General features: G+C 37.7%; 1 protein-coding gene across 1 annotated transcript in view; it reads left to right on the top strand.

Moving 5' to 3' along the window:
- Window positions 1-22,237, top strand: part of LOC132562610 (abnormal spindle-like microcephaly-associated protein homolog) — a 44,728-nt gene that overhangs the window by 21,065 nt on the left and 1,426 nt on the right. The window contains exons 19-24 of the mRNA XM_060227361.1: window positions 935-4,822; window positions 6,045-6,194; window positions 6,443-6,634; window positions 7,842-8,034; window positions 8,354-8,508; window positions 13,857-14,006. Of these exons, the coding sequence (XP_060083344.1) occupies window positions 935-4,822; window positions 6,045-6,194; window positions 6,443-6,634; window positions 7,842-8,034; window positions 8,354-8,508; window positions 13,857-14,006 (4,728 nt within the window). The remainder of the gene's footprint in view (window positions 1-934; window positions 4,823-6,044; window positions 6,195-6,442; window positions 6,635-7,841; window positions 8,035-8,353; window positions 8,509-13,856; window positions 14,007-22,237) is intronic.

Raw genomic sequence — 22,237 nt, 5'->3', positions numbered from 1 at the left:
CATATTATAATGATTACTGGACCTATGTTTGAAGCTTGAAAATAATGTCTCTTTTTCTTAAACTTTTAGTCGGATAATAATAATCTCATGGCTAAATATATGCAGCACAGGCCACCATTGTATCAGAAGTGGATTTACTGTTACCATCGTACATATAAACAATAAAGAACCAATACATGTCATACAGTGCTATGATGATTCTGCTAATTCTGTTTTCGAAGTTTTCTAAAAGGATATGTTTGTGTCTTAATATCTAACTATTTCTTTAGACATATTTTTGCATTATATTTGCATTTTCATGATAGCGTTCAATTGCCTAAAAGCTGACGTTAAACTAATTATGTGCTGTGCTTATCCTTTTCCAAAATTTGAGCCATTGTGGATGCCATTCTGTTCTGTAATGGTAAGACATTACCGATACAGTAGTGTGGAACTTCTGCCTTCTGACATGAAAACAAATATTCAAATACTGAATCGGACAAATATTTGAATACAGAATCAAATGAATATCAAATCGTAGTTTCTATCAAGTTGACATCCTTAGTATTTTTTGTGGATGGTAGCTAGTGTAACTTCAAGGCGAACCCCGTCTGTACTAACAACTGTGTAGCTGGATCATAGCCAAATCGTGTTCTTTGTCTGAAACAAGGCAACTTTGTTTACTGTCTTCCACCTTTCACCTTATCTTTGTAATTCAAGTGAAATTGAGAAATGCAAATACTTTGTAATCTAAAAACTTCTTTGAATTTCAACTGCAGTGTCCCATTTCGTTTTTGTTTTTGTAGCTTAAAATCATGCATCAGGGTTAGAAGTGATAGTCACCAAGAGGTGATTTAAGATAACTTTTTAACAACTTTATAACATCCAATTAATTTAATACCTCACAACCTAGAATAAAGTAACATTTTACAGTGGTTAGTTTTGTTGATTTTAGGTGGCCGTCAGGAAGTGGCTGAAAAAGCAAATGACCAAGAAAGAGACAGCTGCTGTCAGAATTCAGGCTGCTTGGAGATGTCACAGGGAAAGGAAAAGGTTCAGACAAATCAAGTCTGCCTGTGTTATCATACAAAACCAAGCACGGATGTACTTACAAAGATCACGCTATGGAAAAGTCAGACAGGCTGTGATTTGTATACAGCGAAGATATAGAGCCCATCATTCTATGACGAGTCATAGGAAAGAATTCCTGCAAATAAGATCTGCTGCCATCACCATACAGAGTAGATACCAAAGTCTGGTGCAAAGGCGACTGTTCCTCCGACTAAGAGCTTCTGCAGTGAAAATTCAGGCTACAGTTAGGACATGGATAGACAGACGTAGGTATTTGTCACTCAGGCTTGCTACAATAAACATACAGCGACATTATCGTGCCAGGCAAAAATCAGCAGAAGTCAGAAAGGAATTCCTTTTGCAGAAACAGGCTGCTGTTTTGATTCAAGCTCACTTCAGGAGTTACACGGTCAGAAAAAACAGGAAACGCCTTCATGCTGCAGCCGTCGTCATTCAAAGTCGCTTCAAAGGTCTTCATGACCGTAAGAGATACCTGAAAGTGAGATCTGCTGTGGTTACACTACAGAGATGGATACGGGCAGTTACTCAAGGCAGAAAGGCAAGGTCAGATTTTAAAAAGGTCAGGTCCTCAGTGGTGAAAATACAATCTGTTTACAGAAGTCACAGGGCAAGGTCAGACTTTTTAACAAAGAGGTCTGCAGCTATAACCCTTCAAGCTCACATCAGAGGTCATCAGAAAATGGAAGCATTTAAGAAACTGAAGGCTGCTGCAATAAACATACAGAGAAGATTTCGAGCTCAGAGAGAGGGAGAAAGAGTGAGAAGACAGTTTTTAGTACAGAAGGGTGCTACGATGACAATACAGGCTTTCTATAGAGGTCACAAGGTCAGACAGCATATAAAGTGTCAACATTTAGCAGCCACTAAAATTCAGGCGGTGTTTAAGGGACACGTACAGAGGAATATATTCCTTAGGGTGAGAAAGGCAGCCTTAATTATACAACAGAAGGTCAGAGCAAAATTTGAAGGAAACATAGTAAGAAAAGAATTTCTAATAAAGAAAGGAGCTGCCATGACAATACAGGCACATTTCAGGGGACACATGATCAGAAAGAACATAAAACGCCTTCATGCTGCAGCCGTCGTCATTCAAAGTCACTTCAAAGGTCTTCAAGACCGTAAGAGATACCTGAGAGTGAGATCTGCTGTGGTTACACTACAGAGATGGACACGGGCAATTACTCAAAGCAGAAAGGCAAGGTCAGAATTTGAAAAGGTCAGGTCCTCAGTGGTGAAAATACAATCTGTTTACAGAAGTCACAGGGCAAGGTCAGACTTTTTAACAAAGAGGTCTGCAGCTATAACCATTCAGGCTCACATCAGAGGTCATCAGAAAATGGAAGCGTTTAGGAAACTGAAGGCTGCTGCAGTAAACGTACAGAGAAGATTTCGAGCTCACAGAGAGGGAGAAAGAGTGAGAAGACAGTTTTTAGTACAGAAGGGTGCTACTATGACAATACAGGCTTTCTATAGAGGTCACAAGGTCAGACAGCATATAAAGTGTCAACATTCATCAGCCACTAAAATTCAGGCAGTGTTTAAGGGACATGTACAGAGGAATATGTTCCTTAGGGTGAGAAAGGCAGCCTTAATTATACAACAGAAGGTCAGAGCAACATTTGAAGGAAACAGAGTAAGAGAAGAATTTCTGACAAAGAAAAGTGCTGTTTTGACCATCCAGGCATACTTCAGAGGTCATGTGGTTAGACAGGAAGTAGCAACGATGAACTCGGCAGCAAGCATGATACAATCTAAGGTCAAAGGCTACCTTCAACGAAAAAGGTTTCTGAGGCTGAAAGGTGCAGTTTTAGTTATTCAACAGCGATTTGCTGCACAGTTAGCGGGACGACGCCTTAGACAGGAGTTCTTGGTGAGGAAAGGTGCAGCTATGACAATACAAGCAGCGTACAGGGGGTACACAGTCCGTAAAGAATTGGATAGATATAACAATGCAGCTGTGATCCTCCAGAGCTTTTACAGAGCCCATAGAGCCACTACCTTGTATAAACAGCAAAGAACAGCAAGTATACATATACAGCAGTGGTACAGGAACCTCATGTTTACCCGACAAATCAAGGCAGAATATTTCAGGATGAGGGCTGCAGCAGTCACTATTCAAGCCTGGTACAGATGTCATAAAGCTGTTCAAGCTCTGAAAATGGACAAATCTCGTGTGATCACAGCACAGGCAGTTGTCAGGGGTTTTCTGCAGAGGAGGCGTTTCGTCAAACTTTGTCATGCAGCTGTACTTATCCAGCGCAGATTTGTTGCCAGGAGGCAGTGCATTAACATGCGAAGAGCATTCCTTATCAAGAAAGGTGCAGCCATGACAATACAGGCTGCATTTCGAGGCCATCTGGTTCGGCGAGGTTTAAAGAGGATGCATGCAGCTGCTGTAGTTATACAGAGTTCTTATAGAACTCATCAGGCTGTGTTATCATACAGTAAACAGCGCAAGGCGGTGACGACCATTCAGTCATGGTATAGAAACTGGCTCTACTCTAGAACTGTACGCTCAGACTATCTCTCCAAGAAAAATGCAGCTGTAGTCATTCAGAAACATTACCGATGTTTTCTGGCTAGAAGGATTTATCTTCGTGAACTTTCCAACATCATACTTGTCCAGGCCCTGGTCCGTGGTGTGTTACAAAGGATAGCGTTCAGACGACTTCAGTGGGCTGTCACTGTTTGTCAGACACAATACCGTTCCATGCTGGCAAGTCATCAACAACGGTGCTGGTTTCAAAATCTCCGATCTGCAGCCATCGTGTTTCAATCAGCTTGGAGGAAACGTAGAGCCCAGATGATGTACATAAAAACTAGACAAGCAGTCATCTTATTGCAGTCACATGTCAGAATGATTCAAGAAAGAAAACATTTCTGTCAGTTGAAAGCAGTCACTATTAGGTGTCAAAAACTTGTTCGTTCAAAGCGCCAAATGCAGGAATGTCGCAAAGACTATCTGATTACACTAGGCGCTGTTATTACCATTCAGGCTCATGTTAAGTCTTACTTGGTACAAAAACAATACCATGCCACCCTGAGGTCCGTGATCTGTATTCAAGCACATGTGCGAAGATTCCTTGCACAGAGACAATATAGGAAAGTATACAATAATGTTGTCGCTGTACAGACTCGCTTCAAGGCCAATATAGCTGCAAAGAAGCAAAGGAGCCTATTCCTTGTGCAAAGGAAAGCAGCCATAGTAATCCAGACTGCTTTTAGGAAACAACAAGCCAGAAGACATATGCAGAGAGTCAGGTCAGCCATTGTAATCCAGAAAATTTTCAGAATGTTTGTTACTAGACAAGATTTCATGAGACAGAAAAATGCTGCTATAGTGTTGCAGTCCCATCACAGAGCATGCATAGCACGTCGGGAGAAAGAAAGACGCAAGCTTGCAGTTGTATCTCTCCAAAGGGCAATGAGAATGTTTTTATTCAGACAGAGGCTTCGTCAATGGATGCAACGGAGAAATGAGGCTGCGATGAAAATTCAGTGCTGTTTACGAGGCTACCTAGCCCGTCGATGGGTGAGGAAAACCAAGTCAGCCATTGTTATACAGTCTGTATACAGGATGTATCATCAGAGGAATCTGTATCGTCGTACAACCAAGAGTATCGTACTCTTACAGAGTGCATTACGAGGAACCCTAGCCAGACGAAGGGTGAATCATACTCGCACACAGCACAGTGCTGCAACTTGTATACAAAATGCCTACAGATCATTCAAGAGGAGACAAGCAGAGCAGGTATGTCTATAGAACTACCAGACAACTGAACTTACTGCATGTTATCTTTAATGTGTATACTTTTTCATGATTGAAATTCACAACAAATAATGAGAGGTTTTAAGATGGTAAAGGACTAGATATTGTAAAGACCATTATTTTCTATATAAATAATGAGAGATTTTAACACTGGTAAAGGACTAGATCCTGTAAAGACCATTATTTTCTATATAAATAATGAGAGATTTTAACACTGGTAAAGGACTAGATACTGTAAAGACCAATATTTTCTATATAAATAATGAGAGATTTATGACTTGAGAGTTTGTCTGTGTTATGTAATGGCTAGAGAGACAAAGACGGTTTCAGAGTGGTAAAGGGCTAGATACTGTAAAGACCATTATTTTCTATATAAATAATGAGAGGTTTATGCCTTGAGAGTTTGTCTATGTTATGTAATGGCTAGAGAGACAAAGACGGTTTAAGACTGGTAAAGGACTAGATCCTGTAAAGACCATTATTTTCTATATAAATAATGAGAGGTTTATGCCTTGAGAGTTTGTCTGTGTTATGTAATGGCTAGAGAGACAAAGACGGTTTCAGAGTGGTAAAGGGCTAGATACTGTAAAGACCATTATTTTCTATATAAATAATGAGAGGTTTATGCCTTGAGAGTTTGTCTGTGTTATGTAATGGCTAGAGAGACAAAGACGGTTTTAGAGTGGTAAAGGACTAGATACTGTAAAGACCATTATTTTCTATATAAATAATGAGAGGTTTATGCCTTGAGAGTTTGTCTGTGTTATGTAATGGCTAGAGAGACAAAGACGGTTTAAGAGTGGTAAAGGACTAGATACTGTAAAGACCATTATTTTCTATATAAATAATGAGAGGTTTATGCCTTGAGAGTTTGTCTGTGTTATGTAATGGCTAGAGAGACAAAGACGGTTTCAGAGTGGTAAAGGGCTAGATACTGTAAAAATTGTAATTTTTTGAGGATGGAGTAAAAGCATGAGAAACAGACACCTGAAAATTCCTGTTTTTTGATAAAATTACTAGGTTCTTGATTAAAAATTTTGTTTAAATCACCAGAGTTTGTAAATTTAAAAAAAAAAAAAAAAAAAAAAAATTTTTTAAACAATGCTTTGATGAATGTTGATTTCTTTTGAGGGAGTCTTGACCCCAACAGTAGGTTCTATTACTATCAGTTTTATATGTAAGACTTGTGTAATTATGTGAACAGGTATTGAGGAGGAGAAGAATGAGGTACCTACACAAGTTCAGTGAAGTGGTGTCTGCCCACCTGTCTGCCATGAAAATACAACGCTGTTACCGTAACTACCGAGTCCTGTTGGTTGCACAGCAACGCCTTAACACCATCATAATTATACAGGTGAGATCTGGGAGACAGTAAAAACACAAATGATAAGCATCAGCAGCTTTTAAATATTCTTACTTCAAGGACATTGATGAAGTGAGGCCAAAACATGTTAAACATGTGTTTCCTATTCCTTGAAATTTCCAGCGTAAAAACCATATGTAAACCGAACATTTTATTTTTGGGGGACATTAACATTTATGATAAGAAAAATGGAACCTTACTGGATTACAATATATCAAAGATATTGGGTTTATTTGCAGCGATGGATGAAGGCAAAGTTGGCTCGTATGCGATTTCTACGGTTTGTGTCAGCTGTCAGGGTGGTTCAGGCAAGGGCGAGACAGTATCTCCATCTCCGTCAGGCCTCTGTGATAAAACTGCAGGCAGTTGTTAGGAGTTGGCTAGCACGACGATGGATCGTCCGTCGAGAAGAATCGGTCATAAAACTTCAGGTTTGTTGCTAGATCATACATAAAAATGTCTGTTTTCTCTGTTGTGTATTTCGTGAAAACAAGTCACAGATTTTTCTTTCTGTATGGGCTGTAACTCTTGAAAACAGACCTTGTATATTGCCAGGGTATAATTTATGTCTAGATTAGAAGAAGTCTTTATCACAGTATGGCTCAGGGAGCAAACCATAGCTAAATAATAGATTGTATTGGCATGAAAGTCATAAACTGTCACTGGTGACTGCTGGTAATAGGAACTGGTCGCTATAGACAGGGGGAGGGAATTGTAAACCTGTGTCATCAATTCTTCAACACCATATACCTTACATTCATGATATTTGAACGTTTTTCGATAGTCATTTTAAACTGAGGTCATTAAAGGCTGATTTGACAGGACTATGAAGAACATCATTTAGAGGAACTTTCCTTTTTTAAAGCACAGTAATGTAACTATACATAGATGAACATGAGTGCCACTTCATACTGATTTGTGATGGTGTCATGAGTTAGACAGACAGTGAACCAGTGTTAGAGGGACAGTGAACCATTGTTAGAGGAAGAGTGAACCAGTGTTAGGGGGATAGTGAACCAGTGTTAGAGGGACAGTGAACCATTGTTAGAGGAAGAGTGAACCAGTGTTAGGGGGATAGTGAACCAGTGTTAGAGGGACAGTGAACCAGTGTTAGAGGGCTAGTGAACCAGGGTTGGAGGAAGAGTGAACTAGTGTTTAAGGGATAGTGAACCAGTGTCAGAGGGATAGTGAACCATTGTTAGAGGGACAGTGAACCAGTGTTAGAGGGACAGTGAACCAGTGTTTGAGGGATAGTGAACCAGTGTTAGAGGGATAGTGAACCAGTGTTAGAGGGATAGTGAACCAGTGTTAGAGGGACAGTGAACCAGTGTTAGAGGGACAGTGAACCAACCAGTGTTAGAGGGACAGTGAACCAGTGTTAGAGGGATAGTGAACCAGTGTTAGAGGGACAGTGAACCAATGTTAGAAGGACAGTGAACCAGTGTTAGAAGGACAGTGAACCAGTGTTAGAGGGATAGTGAACCAATGTTATTGGAACTAGGTTTTTTGTGTGGTCTGTCACAATTGGGGGGAAATAGTGTTATAAGCAGTTGTTAGCTTGCTTATAATGATGCTAATAAGAGACGGAGTGTATTATAACCCCAAAAATTTAAACAAAATTCGGTTTTTCCTTTTCAGTCTATCTGGAGAGGCAGGAAAGTAAGAAAGGCTTATCGCTCAAAGAAATTTGAAACTATCCGCAAGAACCTGAAGGAGGCGACAAAGTCTGCTACGGAGGATAGAAAGCTAGGGAACAGGACAGAATCAGCACTGGATTATCTCCTTAAGTACAAGCAGCTGTCACAGATCCTTGAAGCTTTGATTCATCTCGGTAAGGCTTAACTTAACATAATCACAATATTACTGTTAATGGTATCACATTCTAATAGGGATTACATGTAGACACATCACAAGTATCATACAAAAGGCCAGCTAAAAATCCATTATGAAATGTCAAATGTGAATTTCATTTCATGTTTTAATGTAACCAGCAAAAAAACAGATGAATCTTATTAATCAGTCTACTATTTATCAAGTAATATGCCCCCCAATGTAGTGCTGAGATGTTTGTGTCGTTTCTTATAAAGTTACATGAGCAAAATTTTACTGAAACTCTGTGATAAGGAAAGTAAAATTGGATATTTTCACAGAAACATCGACACGTCTGTCACCAGCCTGTTGCCAGCGGATGGTGAACGTTAATGCCGTCGGAGTGATCTATCGTCTGATACAGAGTTGTAATCGTAGTCAACCACACATGGAGATCATCCGGTATTCCATCAACATTCTGCTCAACCTAGCAAAGGTAACCACTTTAAATATCATCTTCCTAGCTGAGAGTGAGGGCCACTGCATACCAGTTTGTGATGGTGTCACTGAGAGTGAACCAGTCTTAGGGGGACAGTGAACCAGTGTTAGAGGGATAGTGAACCAGTGTTAGAAGGATAGTGAACAAGTGTTAGAGGGACAGTGAACCAATATTAGAGGATAATGAACCAGTATTAGTGGGACAGTGAACCAGTATTAGTGTGACAGTGAAACAGTGTTAGATGGATAGAGAACCAGTATTAGAGGATAATGAACCAGTATTAGAGGGATATTGAACCAGTATTAGTGGGACAGTAAACCAGTTTTAGAGGGATAGTGAACCAGTGTTAGAAGGATAGTGAACAAGTGTTAAAGGGACAGTGAACCATTTTTAGAGGGATAGTGAACCAGTGTTAGAGGGACAGTGAACCAGTGTTAGAAGGATAGTGAACAAGTGTTAGAGGGATAGTGAACCAGTGTTAGAAGGATAGTGAACAAGTGTTAGAGGGATAGTGAACCATTGTTAGAGGGACAGTGGACCAGTATTATTGGGATAGTGAACCAATGTTAAAGGGACAGTGGACCAGTATTAGTGGGATAGTGAACCAGTGTTAGAAGGATAGTGAACAAGTGTTAGAGGGATAGTGAACCATTGTTAGAGGGACAGTGGACCAGTATTAGTGGGATAGTGAACCAGTGTTAGAAGGATAGTGAACAAGTGTTAGAAGGATAGTGAACAAGTGTTAGAGGGATAGTGAACCATGGTTAGAGGGACAGTGGACCAGTATTATTGGGATAGTGAACCAATGTTAGAGGGACAGTGGACCAGTATTAGTGGGATAGTGAACCAGTGTTAGAAGGATAGTGAACAAGTGTTAGAGGGATAGTGAACCATTGTTAGAGGGACAGTGGACCAGTATTAGTGGGATAGTGAACCAGTGTTAGAAGGATAGTGAACAAGTGTTAGAAGTTTAGTGAACCAGTGTTAGAAGGATAGTGAACCAGTGTTAGAAGGATAGTGAACAAGTGTTATGGATTTGCGATTTTGTACATTATTTCACAGGTGCAGGAATTCGCTTTAGGTGCCCATAATTAGAATCCAGTCTTTCAAAGGAATGTATAATATTTGACTTCGTAATCAAAATATATATCTCTTAAGACAATTACTGATGGTTTTTATTAGAAGGATCTGACATTTTGAAATCCAACAACAGGGCAATGCATTAGCTTTACTTACTAATGAGTATAATTACATCATGTCACACTAAATCTGCGGGTATAGTGTGCAGGTACATTTTTGGGTTCAGATTTTTTAAAAATGATAATAATAGAAAGTATATATGATATAGATATTGATTACCAGTTACCGCAATGCATCAGTTAATGTCTTAATCCATCGATAATAAGGAAACCACAATGAGCGTGACCCTAACACATTCAATTATCTTAAATTCACGAAGGTGCCTTACCTAACAAGCATGGAAGGCTAGGCTAATTGAATAATGGTCATTAACAGGTAACAAGTTGAGTATAAGGGGATTGATGACACCCTGCTTGGGCTGAACACGTGCTATTGGCCAGAAAACGATATTGTTTTAAGTCTGGAAATGTTTAGTCCTACCCTGTATCCATAAAAGCAGGTGATATGTTCAGTATTGGTATGACCTGTCGTGGTATCTGTACCCACCGCGGTATCCGAAGGTACTTAATGATAGATTGCTTACAACGACTTCGACATGGGGAAATAGCAAATATTATTTACAGCCAAAGAGATACTGGAGGCCATTGACTGTGCCGAAAGACTTGGTTGTCTTGCCAACCTACTTTGACATCACAGAATCCAACATTCGGGCATGGAAGATCAAAGAAGAACGCCTAAAGTCCCAACCTCTGACCAGAAAAGCCGACAGATGGAGAGAGAGAGAGCTGTATAATTTTGAATGTGATCGCATTGGTGTCAGAACGACAGAGCTTCGTGTGCAGGCCATGCAGATCCAGAGAGGTCATAAGGTCACCGACTTCAAAGCATCAATAGGATGGGCTTTTAGTAGACCCGCCGTTGCTGTTGACGTGGAGGATAATTACGACCGGTTTTACCACAACAATGAAATCCTTCCGAGGGAGACTTCGATCCGGTGTTCTTTTACAATGACAACGATGAGGAGGAATTCCAAGGATTTCAGGGACTGTTTGTTTAGCACACAGTTAAGAAAGTGATTGGTGACTGTGTTTAGTGGAAAGTAACTTCAGTGCTATTAACCGCTTCAGTCTTTATATATAAAAAAATAATGAATTGCATTAAAACATTCAAAATTTATTTCATATTTTGTTGCTTTTTTTCTTTAATTTATCATGTATGACTGACGACTCTAAATATATTTATGTAAAGGGAGGTAATCCAATATGGCAGACAGAGAACTGAGGATGATAACCCCTAGAATGGCATGTTCCTTCGTATAGTACACACCCCCTTTTAGACATGACAACTTTTGCCTAAAAAAGTGTGCTCTGTACACACAAATTTACAGTATATATTGACTAATCAATACTAATGAATTTGTTTGCCAATTAAAATCTTAGTCCAATGACAAAACTTTATCAAGATGAGTGAACATTTTTTATTGTCAGTCCTTAAACTTACCAATCTTTTCAAAGTAAAGGGAGGATATTAATTTCTTAAAAATTAAAAGTTAAGTTTGCTCATCTTCACACCATCCTAAGCCACCTGTGATACCGAACCCTCTCTACCTTCACCTCAGAGAAGTTATTATACACTAACAAATTCAGTTAGGTTAAACAGGATATGCACACATTTCAGATACCAGGCTGTCATTTACATCAAGATTGAGCTGGAAGTGTGTGTCTTTTCTGCTTGACTTTCTATCTGCTAAATGTGACTGGATTTCAATCAGATTTGGTTTTTAAGGTGTATACAGCTATCTTTCAGTCTGAGTTTGGTTACCAACATCATTTGATGACATTTCAGCAGAATTTATTGTACATAGCACTTCAACTCTGATTTGCTAATTATTTCCCTTACAATAACTTCGCTGAATGTGAATGAATTTTGATCAAATTTAGTTTGAAGGTGTATCTTTCCTTTAGCCTGAGGTTGATGTCATCTATTACTGTTTATGCATCATTCATCAGACACTATGATTATGATTTTCCAACTGGTTTCTGTGCATTAACTTTGCTTAATATCAACGGATTTCAAGGGAATGTTGGTTTACATATGTATTTTACTTTTCTTTAGTAAGACTGAAGCTGTCTTATGTATTAACCATTGAATTAGTTTGTTTCTACAAAACTATGTTCATTTCAGTGCTAACTTGTATCATCTGATATTATCAGGAAGTGATACCTGTATATGTAGATACAGGAAGTGATACCTGTATATGTAGATACAGGAAGTGATACCTGTATATGTAGATACAGGAAGAGATACCTGTATATGTAGATTTAGGAAGTGATACCTGTATATGTAGATACAGGAAGTGATACCTGTATATGTAGATTTAGGAAGTGATACCTGTATATGTAGATACAGGAAGAGATACCTGTATTTGTAGATACAGGAAGTGATACCTGTATATGTAGATACAGGAAGAGATACCTGTATTTGTAGATACAGGAAGTGATACCTGTATTTGTAGATACAGGAAGTGATACCTGTATTTGTAGATACAGGAAGTGATACCTGTATATGTAGATTAAGGAAGTGATACCTGTATTTGTAGATACAGGAAGTGATACCTGTATTTGTAGATACAGGAAGTGATACCTGTATATGTAGATTTAGGAAGTGATACCTGTATATGTAGATACAGGAAGTGATACATGTATATGTAGATACAGGAAGTGATACCTGTATTTGTAGATACAGGAAGAGATACCTGTATTTGTAGATACAGGAAGTGATACCTGTATTTGTAGATACAGGAAGTGATACCTGTATATGTAGATTTAGGAAGTGATACCTGTATATGTAGATACAGGAAGTGATACCTGTATATATATAGTTACAGGAAGGGATACCTGTATATGTAGATACAGGAAGTGATACCTGTATATGTAGATACAGGAAGTGATACCTATATATGTAAATATAGGAAGTGATACCTGTATATGTAGATAGGATACATTTGTAGATACAGGAAGTGATACCTGTATATGTAGATTAAGGAAGTGATACCTGTATTTGTAGATACAGGAAGTGATACCTGTATATGTAGATTAAGGAAGTGATACCTGTATTTGTAGATACAGGAAGAGATACCTGTATTTGTAGATACAGGAAGTGATACCTGTATTTGTAGATACAGGAAGTGATACCTGTATATGTAGATTTAGGAAGTGATACCTGTATATGTAGATACAGGAAGTGATACATGTATATGTAGATACAGGAAGTGATACCTGTATTTGTAGATACAGGAAGAGATACCTGTATTTGTAGATACAGGAAGTGATACCTGTATTTGTAGATACAGGAAGTGATACCTGTATATGTAGATTTAGGAAGTGATACCTGTATATGTAGATACAGGAAGTGATACCTGTATATATATATATAGTTACAGGAAGGGATACCTGTATATATATAGATACAGGAAGGGATACCTGTATATATATAGTTACAGGAAGTGATACCTGTATATATATAGTTACAGGAAGTGATACCTGTATATATATAGATACAGGAAGAGATACCTGTATATATATAGTTACAGGAAGGGATACCTGTATATATATAGTTACAGGAAGTGATACCTGTATATATATAGATACAGGAAGTGATACCTGTATATATATAGTTACAGGAAGGGATACCTGTATATATATAGATACAGGAAGGGATACCTGTATATATATAGATACAGGAAGTGATACCTGTATATATATAGTTACAGGAAGGGATACCTGTATATATATAGTTACAGGAAGTGATACCTGTATATATATAGTTACAGGAAGTGATACCTGTATATATATAGATACAGGAAGTGATACCTGTATATATATAGTTACAGGAAGGGATACCTGTATATATATAGATACAGGAAGTGATACCTGTATATATATAGATACAGAAGGGACCTGTATATATATAGATACAGGAAGGGATACCTGTATATATATAGATACAGGAAGTGATACCTGTATATATATAGATACAGGAAGTGATACCTGTATATATATAGATACAGGAAGTGATACCTGTATATATATAGATACAGGAAGGGATACCTGTATATGTTGTTTTTTTTTTCGTGTTTATGTTTTTTTCTGATGGATAGTTTATAGCTCTTTGCAGTTTCTAATTTTCAGTTTTCTTTGTTTCAGTATGAAAAAACTCGTTCTGCAGTTTATGAGGTAGAAGGTGCCACAGAATGTCTTCTTGAGCTGATGCAAGTGTATCGAGAGAAGGGACACATTTTCAGCTGTTCTTGTACCCTGATGGGTATCCTGGGCATGATGGATGATAAGAAACAGGCAAGTACTCAGTTCTATTTCGTCAATTACCCCAATAGTTCTTAAAGTAAATCATAAATTTATATTCAAATCTTCCTAAGAAACCTATTTTATTATCCAGCAACTTCCTCCAGTATTCAATGATTTTCTCCAGTATTCAGTGAGTTCTTCCTGTAACCAGTGACTTCCTCCTGTATTCAGTCAGTTCTTCCTATATCCAATGACTTTCTCCTGTATTCGGTCAGTTCTTCCTATATATAGTGACTTTCTCCTGTATTCAGTCAGTTCTTCCTATATATAGTGACTTTCTCCTGTATTCAGTCAGTTCTCCCTATATATAGTGACTTTCTCCTGTATTCAGTCAGTTCTTCCTATATATAGTGACTTCCTCCTGTATTCAGTCAGTTCTTCCTATATATAGTGACTTTCTCCTGTATTCAGTCAGTTCTTCCTATATCCAATGACTTTCTCCTGTATTCAGTCAGTTCTTCCTATATATAGTGACTTTCTCCTGTATTCAGTCAGTTCTTCCTATATCCAATGACTTCCTCCTGTATTCAGTCAGTTCTTCCTATATATAGTGACTTTCTCCTGTATTCAGTCAGTTCTTCCTATATGTAGTGACTTTCTCCTGCATTCAGTCAGTTCTTCCTATATATAGTGACTTTCTCCTGTATTCAGTCAGTTCTTCCTATATCCAATGACTTTCTCCTGTATTCAGTCAGTTCTTCCTATATATAGTGACTTTCTCCTGTATTCAGTCAGTTCTTCCTATATCCAATGACTTTCTCCTGTATTCAGTCAGTTCTACCTATATGTAGTGACTTTCTCCTGTATTCAGTCAGTTCTTCCTATATATATAGTGACTTTCTCCTGTATTTAGCGTCTTCTTCCTATATCCAATGACTTTCTCCTGTATTCAGTGACTTTCTCCTGTATTCAGTGACTTTCTCCTATATCCAGTGACTTTCTCCTGTATTCAGTGACTTTCTCCTGTATCCACTGACTTTTTCCTGTATTCAGTGACTTTCTCCTGTATTCAGTGACTTTCTCCTGTATTCAGTGACTTTCTCCTGTATCCACTGACTTTCTCCTGTATTCACTGACTTTCTCCTGTATTCACTGACTTTCTCCTGTATTCATTGACTTTCTCCTGTATTCACTGACTTTCTCCTCTATCCACTGACTTTCTCCTGTATTCACTGACTTTCTCCTGTATCCACTGACTTTCTCCTGTATTCACTGACTTTCTCCTGTATTCACTGACTTTCTCCTGTATTCAGTGACTTTCTCCTGTATTCACTGACTTTCTCCTGTATTCAGTGACTTTCTCCTGTATTCACTGACTTTCTCCTGTATCCACTGACTTTCTCCTGTATTCACTGACTTTCTCCTGTATTCACTGACTTTCTCCTGTATTCAGTGACTTTCTCTTGTATTCAGTGACTTTCTCCTGTATCCACTGACTTTCTCCTGTATCCACTGACTTTCTCCTGTATTCAGTGACTTTCTCCTGTATCCACTGACTTTCTCCTGTATTCACTGACTTTCTCCTGTATCCACTGACTTTCTCCTGTATTCACTGACTTTCTCCTGTATTCAGTGACTTTCTCCTGTATTCACTGACTTTCTCCTGTATCCACTGACTTTCTCCTGTATTCACTGACTTTCTCCTGTATCCACTGACTTTCTCCTGTATTCACTGACTTTCTCCTGTATCCACTGACTTTCTCCTGTATTCAGTGACTTTCTCCTGTATCCACTGACTTTCTCCTGTATCCACTGACTTTCTCCTGTATTCACTGACTTTCTCCTGTATTCAGTGACTTTCTCCTGTATCCACTGACTTTCTCCTGTATTCACTGACTTTCTCCTGTATCCAGTGACTTTCTCCTGTATTCACTGACTTTCTCCTGTATTCACTGACTTTCTCCTGTATCCACTGACTTTCTCCTGTATTCACTGACTTTCTCCTGTATCCACTGACTTTCTCCTGTATTCACTGACTTTCTCCTGTATTCACTGACTTTCTCCTGTATTCACTGACTTTCTCCTGTATCCACTGACTTTCTCCTGTATTCACTGACTTTCTCCTGTATCCAGTGACTTTCTCCTGTATTCAGTGAACTTAAGTGATGATATGAAACTGTATACAGTGACTTGTGTTCATTGACTTCCATTATGATAAACTGGATTAAGGTCTAAATATCAACTATTTTTTTTGTGAATTTTCACAACAGTGTTTGATCTATATTCAGCTACATTGTCCAGTATAACAATTGACATCATTTACCATTTTCCTGACATAAAATATCTTAAAGGTGACCTTGAATTGTATTCACAGCAGTAACAGCCTAAATTGGCAAGCAGAATTTAACAGCCAGTTTTAGCTCAATTCAAACAAAGTTAAGGGAAATGGACTAATCATTTTGTACAAAAGAATGGTTCCAGCTAGTTTTGATATTATTACAGTGTCATATAATATACACTAAGACCCCGATAAATCTAACTCCTTGAGATCATCTCGATAGTTTGAGGAACAGGGTATTCTAGTAATCAGAGGTTGTTGGGTATTGACCATCCATGTTTGTGAATGAAGTATTAAATAGTTCTTTGACCAGTCCAATTTATAATTATCATAAAGTTTTTAAGTAAATTAGTAACTGAGGTGGATTTATGATTGAGGTTGGTGATTGAGGTTGGTGATTGACGTAGATTTGTGATTGAGGTTTGTGATTGAGGCTGGTGATTGAGGTTGGTTTGTGATTGAGGCTGGTGATTGAGGTAGGTTTGTGATTGAGGTTGGTGATTGAGGCTGGTGATTGAGGTTGGGGATTGAAGTAGATTTATGATTGAGGTTGGTGATTGAGGTAGATTTGTGATTGAGGTTGGTGATTGAGGTAGATTTGTGATTGAGGTTGGTGATTGAGGTGGATTTGTGATTGAGGTTGGTGATTGAGGTGGATTTGTGATTGAGGTTAGTGATTGAGGTGGATTTGTTCTTAAGGTTGGTGATCAAGTCAACCTTTATATATATGTAGTCTTTGAGTGATCTGTTTTTATTCCCTACAAAATGTGTTGCAGGGAATATTGAATAACTAGGGCTCTGTATTTTACTTCTGTTTTGCTTCTTATAAACTGCTCATCTGAGTGTCTAAAAATCTTTAAACTTTGTACACATGTCATTTTAATTCCTAGTTGTGCTTTAGGCTCTCAATAAGATTTGATTTTGTAGGTCACCTGTCACAAATTCTAAAGTAACCTGTTGCGATTGCCTTCTGTTCGTTGTTGTCCGTTGTAATCAATTTTTTTTTCTTTTAATTTTCTTAATAACCAGAAGGCCCAGAGTTCTGATATTAGGACTGTAGCATGCTCAGATAAAGGGCTTCTAAGTTTGTTCAAATCAATAACTTTTACTGACTTTCAAGGTCACCGGGGTCAAAGGTATTAAAATCTTCCAAACAACTTTTGAATAACCGAAAGGCCCAGAGGTCTGATAATGGGGCTGTTGCCTGTTGGGAAGAAGTGCTAATAAGTCTGTTCAGGTGAATAACATTGACCCACTTTTAAGGTCACAGGGGTCAAATGTTTGAGTATTGGTATTCATTTTCAGTTGGAATTACAAAACAGGTTAGAATTATGTTGTCAAGGAGGTTTGATGTTTTGAAAACTTTAATGCAGGGCCTGAAGGGTTAGATTTGTTCATATTTCTGCACTGTCCTTTAAATACACACTTGCCACAACAATACTCTGCATGCTTTAATCTGTATACTAGATGCTGGATAAGGCAGTTTTGTTAAGTTTTTGCTTGTCATTCATTAAAAATAGAAATTCAACTCAGGTGACTGTTAAGGCCTATGGACCTCATTTTTTTTTCTTTTTTTATTTTTTTTTTTTTTGAAAAAGCATATTTATCATTCCTGTCTTTAACGTTCCTTATATCACCATTGTACTTTCTGAGATTGTGATTGAGGATCTTTCTATTGATAGTTAGGTGTATTGTGTTCAAAATCGTCAACATAACCATAGAAAATTCATCTGATTTCACACTGGGAGTTTCCGACTCTCCACCATGTTTAAGTCAATAATTAACTCAATGTACACACCTGGGAATGACAAATCATCCACCAAGAGCTGTCACATTGTGTCAAATCTACTTCTGTTTTACCAGCTTTTGTGATAACTGTGGTGAGTCTTTTGCTACACAAGACGGGTACCATAAAGCAGTTCAATTCTGGTGGGGTTTTTTTTCTTTTTTAGATTAAAAAACTGGTGTGGGGCTAAAAAAAATGGGATCAGGCGATGATGGGAATCTTAGAAATAATTTGTTATAGCATTGACATGGAAACAAATAGAAATTTATACAAAATATACTTTTAGCAAGCTTTTCTTGAATGCAACTCAATCACCGTTCAACTGTTTTACAAATACAGAGCTCATAACAAATAATATGCTAGAGCTTAATTACTGTCCAAAAAAATTTGTTGATGGACAAAACAAAACTGTTCTCAAGGTCATAAACAGTGAAAGATACTAAGGATCTGCCAATATGTTAACTTTTACTGTAAGTTTAATGTTGATACATAGGCAAAGATATTTCAATATACTGCATTTTGAGCAGTCAATCCAGTTGAGGGGCAGGGCCCAAAATTGGAAATTCTTAAAAATCTCTCTGTAAGGTCATTGTGTGAATTGGTCTGAAGCATCTTTTGTAGACAGAAACTTCATTTATAGCTCAGCTGGGCCCAGTAGGGGAAATAGAGTAAATTTTTTTAAATCCTACTCCTCCTGTACAGATGAATGAATAGTTCCCAAATCTGAAGTATTCTATGGTGAAGCTGAATCAGTTGTGTATAAACAGTTTATTCTGGCCCCCGAGGGTGGGAGGGATGGGGCCTGTTGGGGAAATAAAACAAACTCCTTAAAATCCTACCTTCCATTAGGGACGATAAATATCGCCCAAATTTTTTCAGAAGTATTCTTGAATGAAGGGGAACAAAATTTGTGTAAGGCTTGGTTTCCATTTGCCTTCAGGGCGGGGCCCAAATGGGGAAATTTCATATAAGAATGAATTGATATTGCCCATAATTGGTCTGAATTATTCTTTGGTGAAGGGGACTAAATACAAACAGTACAACCTGGCCCCCTAGGGCAGGAGGGGGGCCCATTTGGGGAAAGATAAGATTTTACCAGTCTTTCTTCCATATAAGAATATTGTCCAAGTTTGTTCTGAAGCAATTGAAATGAGCGCATCAATTTTTTTGACTGTAGCAACTCGTTACTATTTACTTGGAAATCTCAAATTAATCAGATTTGCATATACATGTTTGATCCCTCGTGTTGATAGGATTCCTGTGGTATATAATATTAAGCTTTCAGTGATGTAGCAGTGTATAGGCAGCACAAGAGAAATGTCACATTGTCACAGCAAACCTTGGCATTGAAAGTCCTGGGCTGAGGCCTTAACATTGATTTCCGACTCACGTGTCAGCTACTGCTGTGAACTTGACTTTTTATTCCCAAAACAGATCGTAACTGCTCAGTTTTGCGACTTTTAGGATTGGAGTATCATGAAAAGTTTGATCAATATTGGAAAGGTACATCGACAGCATTGCTTGCCATGTGGGAGGGTGGAGGCGTGCTGAGGGTGTTCTCACATGTTGGAACATGTGTATGTTGTAAGCTGGCCTTCTGTGGGTGTGCAGCTCTGTGAAGTCATCCCATCAATATAGAGAACAATTTTTGACGTAATCAGTAAACAAGAAAACTCTCCTCAAATAGATGATCAATAACAATTTCCAAACGGGGTAAAAAAGATAAACTCTTGTTGTTCTGTCAACATTCACACAGTTTTGCTGGCCAAGTTGAAGCCCTACTTGTTTTCTGTATGATCTACATCCTGAACAATCTAAATGTTTCACAACTGTTTATATTCTTTTCAAAATATTTGTTGGGATGTATTTTGGTAGGTGTTTTGTTGTCCATTCATTCATTGTAGGCTTTTATTTGTTAACTTTTCAACCAATTTCTTTCAACCTTGATACACTTAGTAAATATTATGTTTTTCTGAGTGACAGCTTGGGTAAACAAATTTGGAAGTCTTATTGTAATTTGGGTTTTTTGGGGTTTTTCCTTTAGAGTATCATAATCTTGCTTTTGACTGATCTTGTTTAGAATTGGTATGGTTTATTATCAAAAACATGTTTTCCCTTGTGACATTTTGCATAGGACATGTTTGGTGTTAAAGCGTGTTTCGCGAGGAATAGCTGTCATCAATCATTAGTATTTACTAGTTTGTTTATGATATACAGAATCAGCCTTAGTGCATGGGTCAAATTTGTTCAAACCTTACAACTGACAAACCAATGGCACAAAAGCATAGTATTTGGCCGGTGGGTTGCTGGGTTAAAGCCTGTAAAAAGTTTGCAAAAAGAAATGACCTTGACCCATATTCAAGGTCACATGGGTCAAATTTGTTAAAACCTTTAAATGACTTCTGCTAACTAACCCAGATTCATTAAAGTTTGATATATGGCTGACAGGTTCCAAGGATAAATAGTGTGACTTAGAGTACACACAACTACACATGTGAGACCTGTATACTAAACAGTGTGACTAGAGTACACACAACTACACATATGAAACCTGTGTACTAAATAGTGTGACTAGAGTACACACAACTACACATGTGAGACCTGTGTACTAAATAGTGTGACTAGAGTACACACAACTACACATGTGAGACCTGTGTACTAAATAGTGTGACTTAGAGTACACACAACTACACATGTGAGACCTGTATACTAAATAGTGTGACTTAGAGTACACACAACTACACATATGAAACCTGTGTACTAAATAGTGTGACTAGAGTACACACAACTACACATGTGAGACCTGTATACTAAATAGTGTGACTAAGAGTACACACAACTACACGTGTGAGACCTGTGTACTAAATAATGTGACTAGAGTACACACAACTACACATATGAGACCTGTATACTAAATAGTGTGACTAGAGTACACACAACTACACATATGAAACCTGTGTACTAAATAGTGTGACTAGAGTACACACAACTACACATGTGAGACCTGTGTACTAAATAGTGTGACTAGAGTACACACAACTACACATATGAGACCTGTGTACTAAATAGTGTGACTAGAGTACACACAACTACACATGTGAAACTTGTGTACTAAATAGTGTGACTGATAGTGGCACTTGATAGGAAACTCTTATTTCAAACACAAATACTTGCTTTTCCATTTCAGTGTAATGGAACTGATGACACAACAGATGATGGCTGCAAATTAAGATTTCTTATATTGTATTGTAATTCAGAGTTCACTGATACTATTTTTAGATAATATTGTAGTGAAGCATAGCTCAATAATGCTCTTAAGGGCGAGCTGTTATGGTTGTTGTTAACATACTGGAGACTGATTGTTGCCATGGTCACACCTGAGCAAGGCAAAACGTGGGAAAGGGAAAACGTTTGATGACCATCCACACACCAGGATATTGATCGATATAGTGATGTCACCAGCCATATGCAATCTGACCAAATATAGGTCCTCCAGTTTATTGCTTTGCTGCGTTATCAATATTTAGAGAATATGTGTCAGCAGCTGTCTTATGATTGAAGAATGAATAAGGAAAAACAGTGCAGATGATCTATGTTTGCTTACAGCTTGGGGTTTGACTTCTATAGCAACAGAAAGTGCACATTCTTGTCAACAATATCGGAATGCATCAATAACACATATGATGTTGTAGAGAGTTTGGAGAGACGGTTCATAGAAAGTATCGTTTTTTTAAGAGTTCTATACAAAATATTGTATATTTATTTATTATTAAGAACAATTTGAATCAAACGGGAAATTTGAGTTTTTTTTCCATCCATTCAGATTTTACAGGAGAAAACTTGACTATATGACTTATTTCAATGGTAGATATACTTACACTACATCAAACTAGAAAAACTCATGGCACCATATTACTACCAGGGTCGTCACATATAGATATAAACTGATGAACTGCGGATCCAGATTTTGACAATTTTAAGAAAATTAAACGTTTTATTCCCTTACAAAACATATTTAATATATACATGCTGTATGAATATAATGGAAATGAATAATTCAATGCATAACTGTCCCAAAAATTTTACATGTTTTGTGATTAAAGAATAGTTGTCAAATTTGCTATCAAATCTTTGTTTCTTTTACCAGCAAAACTGTCA

The sequence above is a fragment of the Ylistrum balloti genome, unplaced genomic scaffold (assembly GCF_031769215.1).
Source record: "Ylistrum balloti isolate Yb309-2 unplaced genomic scaffold, AGI_CSIRO_Ybal_v1 Utg371464, whole genome shotgun sequence".
NCBI classification, from domain to species: domain Eukaryota; kingdom Metazoa; phylum Mollusca; class Bivalvia; order Pectinida; family Pectinidae; genus Ylistrum; species Ylistrum balloti.
Note: the sequence above shows the minus strand (reverse complement) of the source record. Positions and strands in the feature narration are given on the sequence as shown.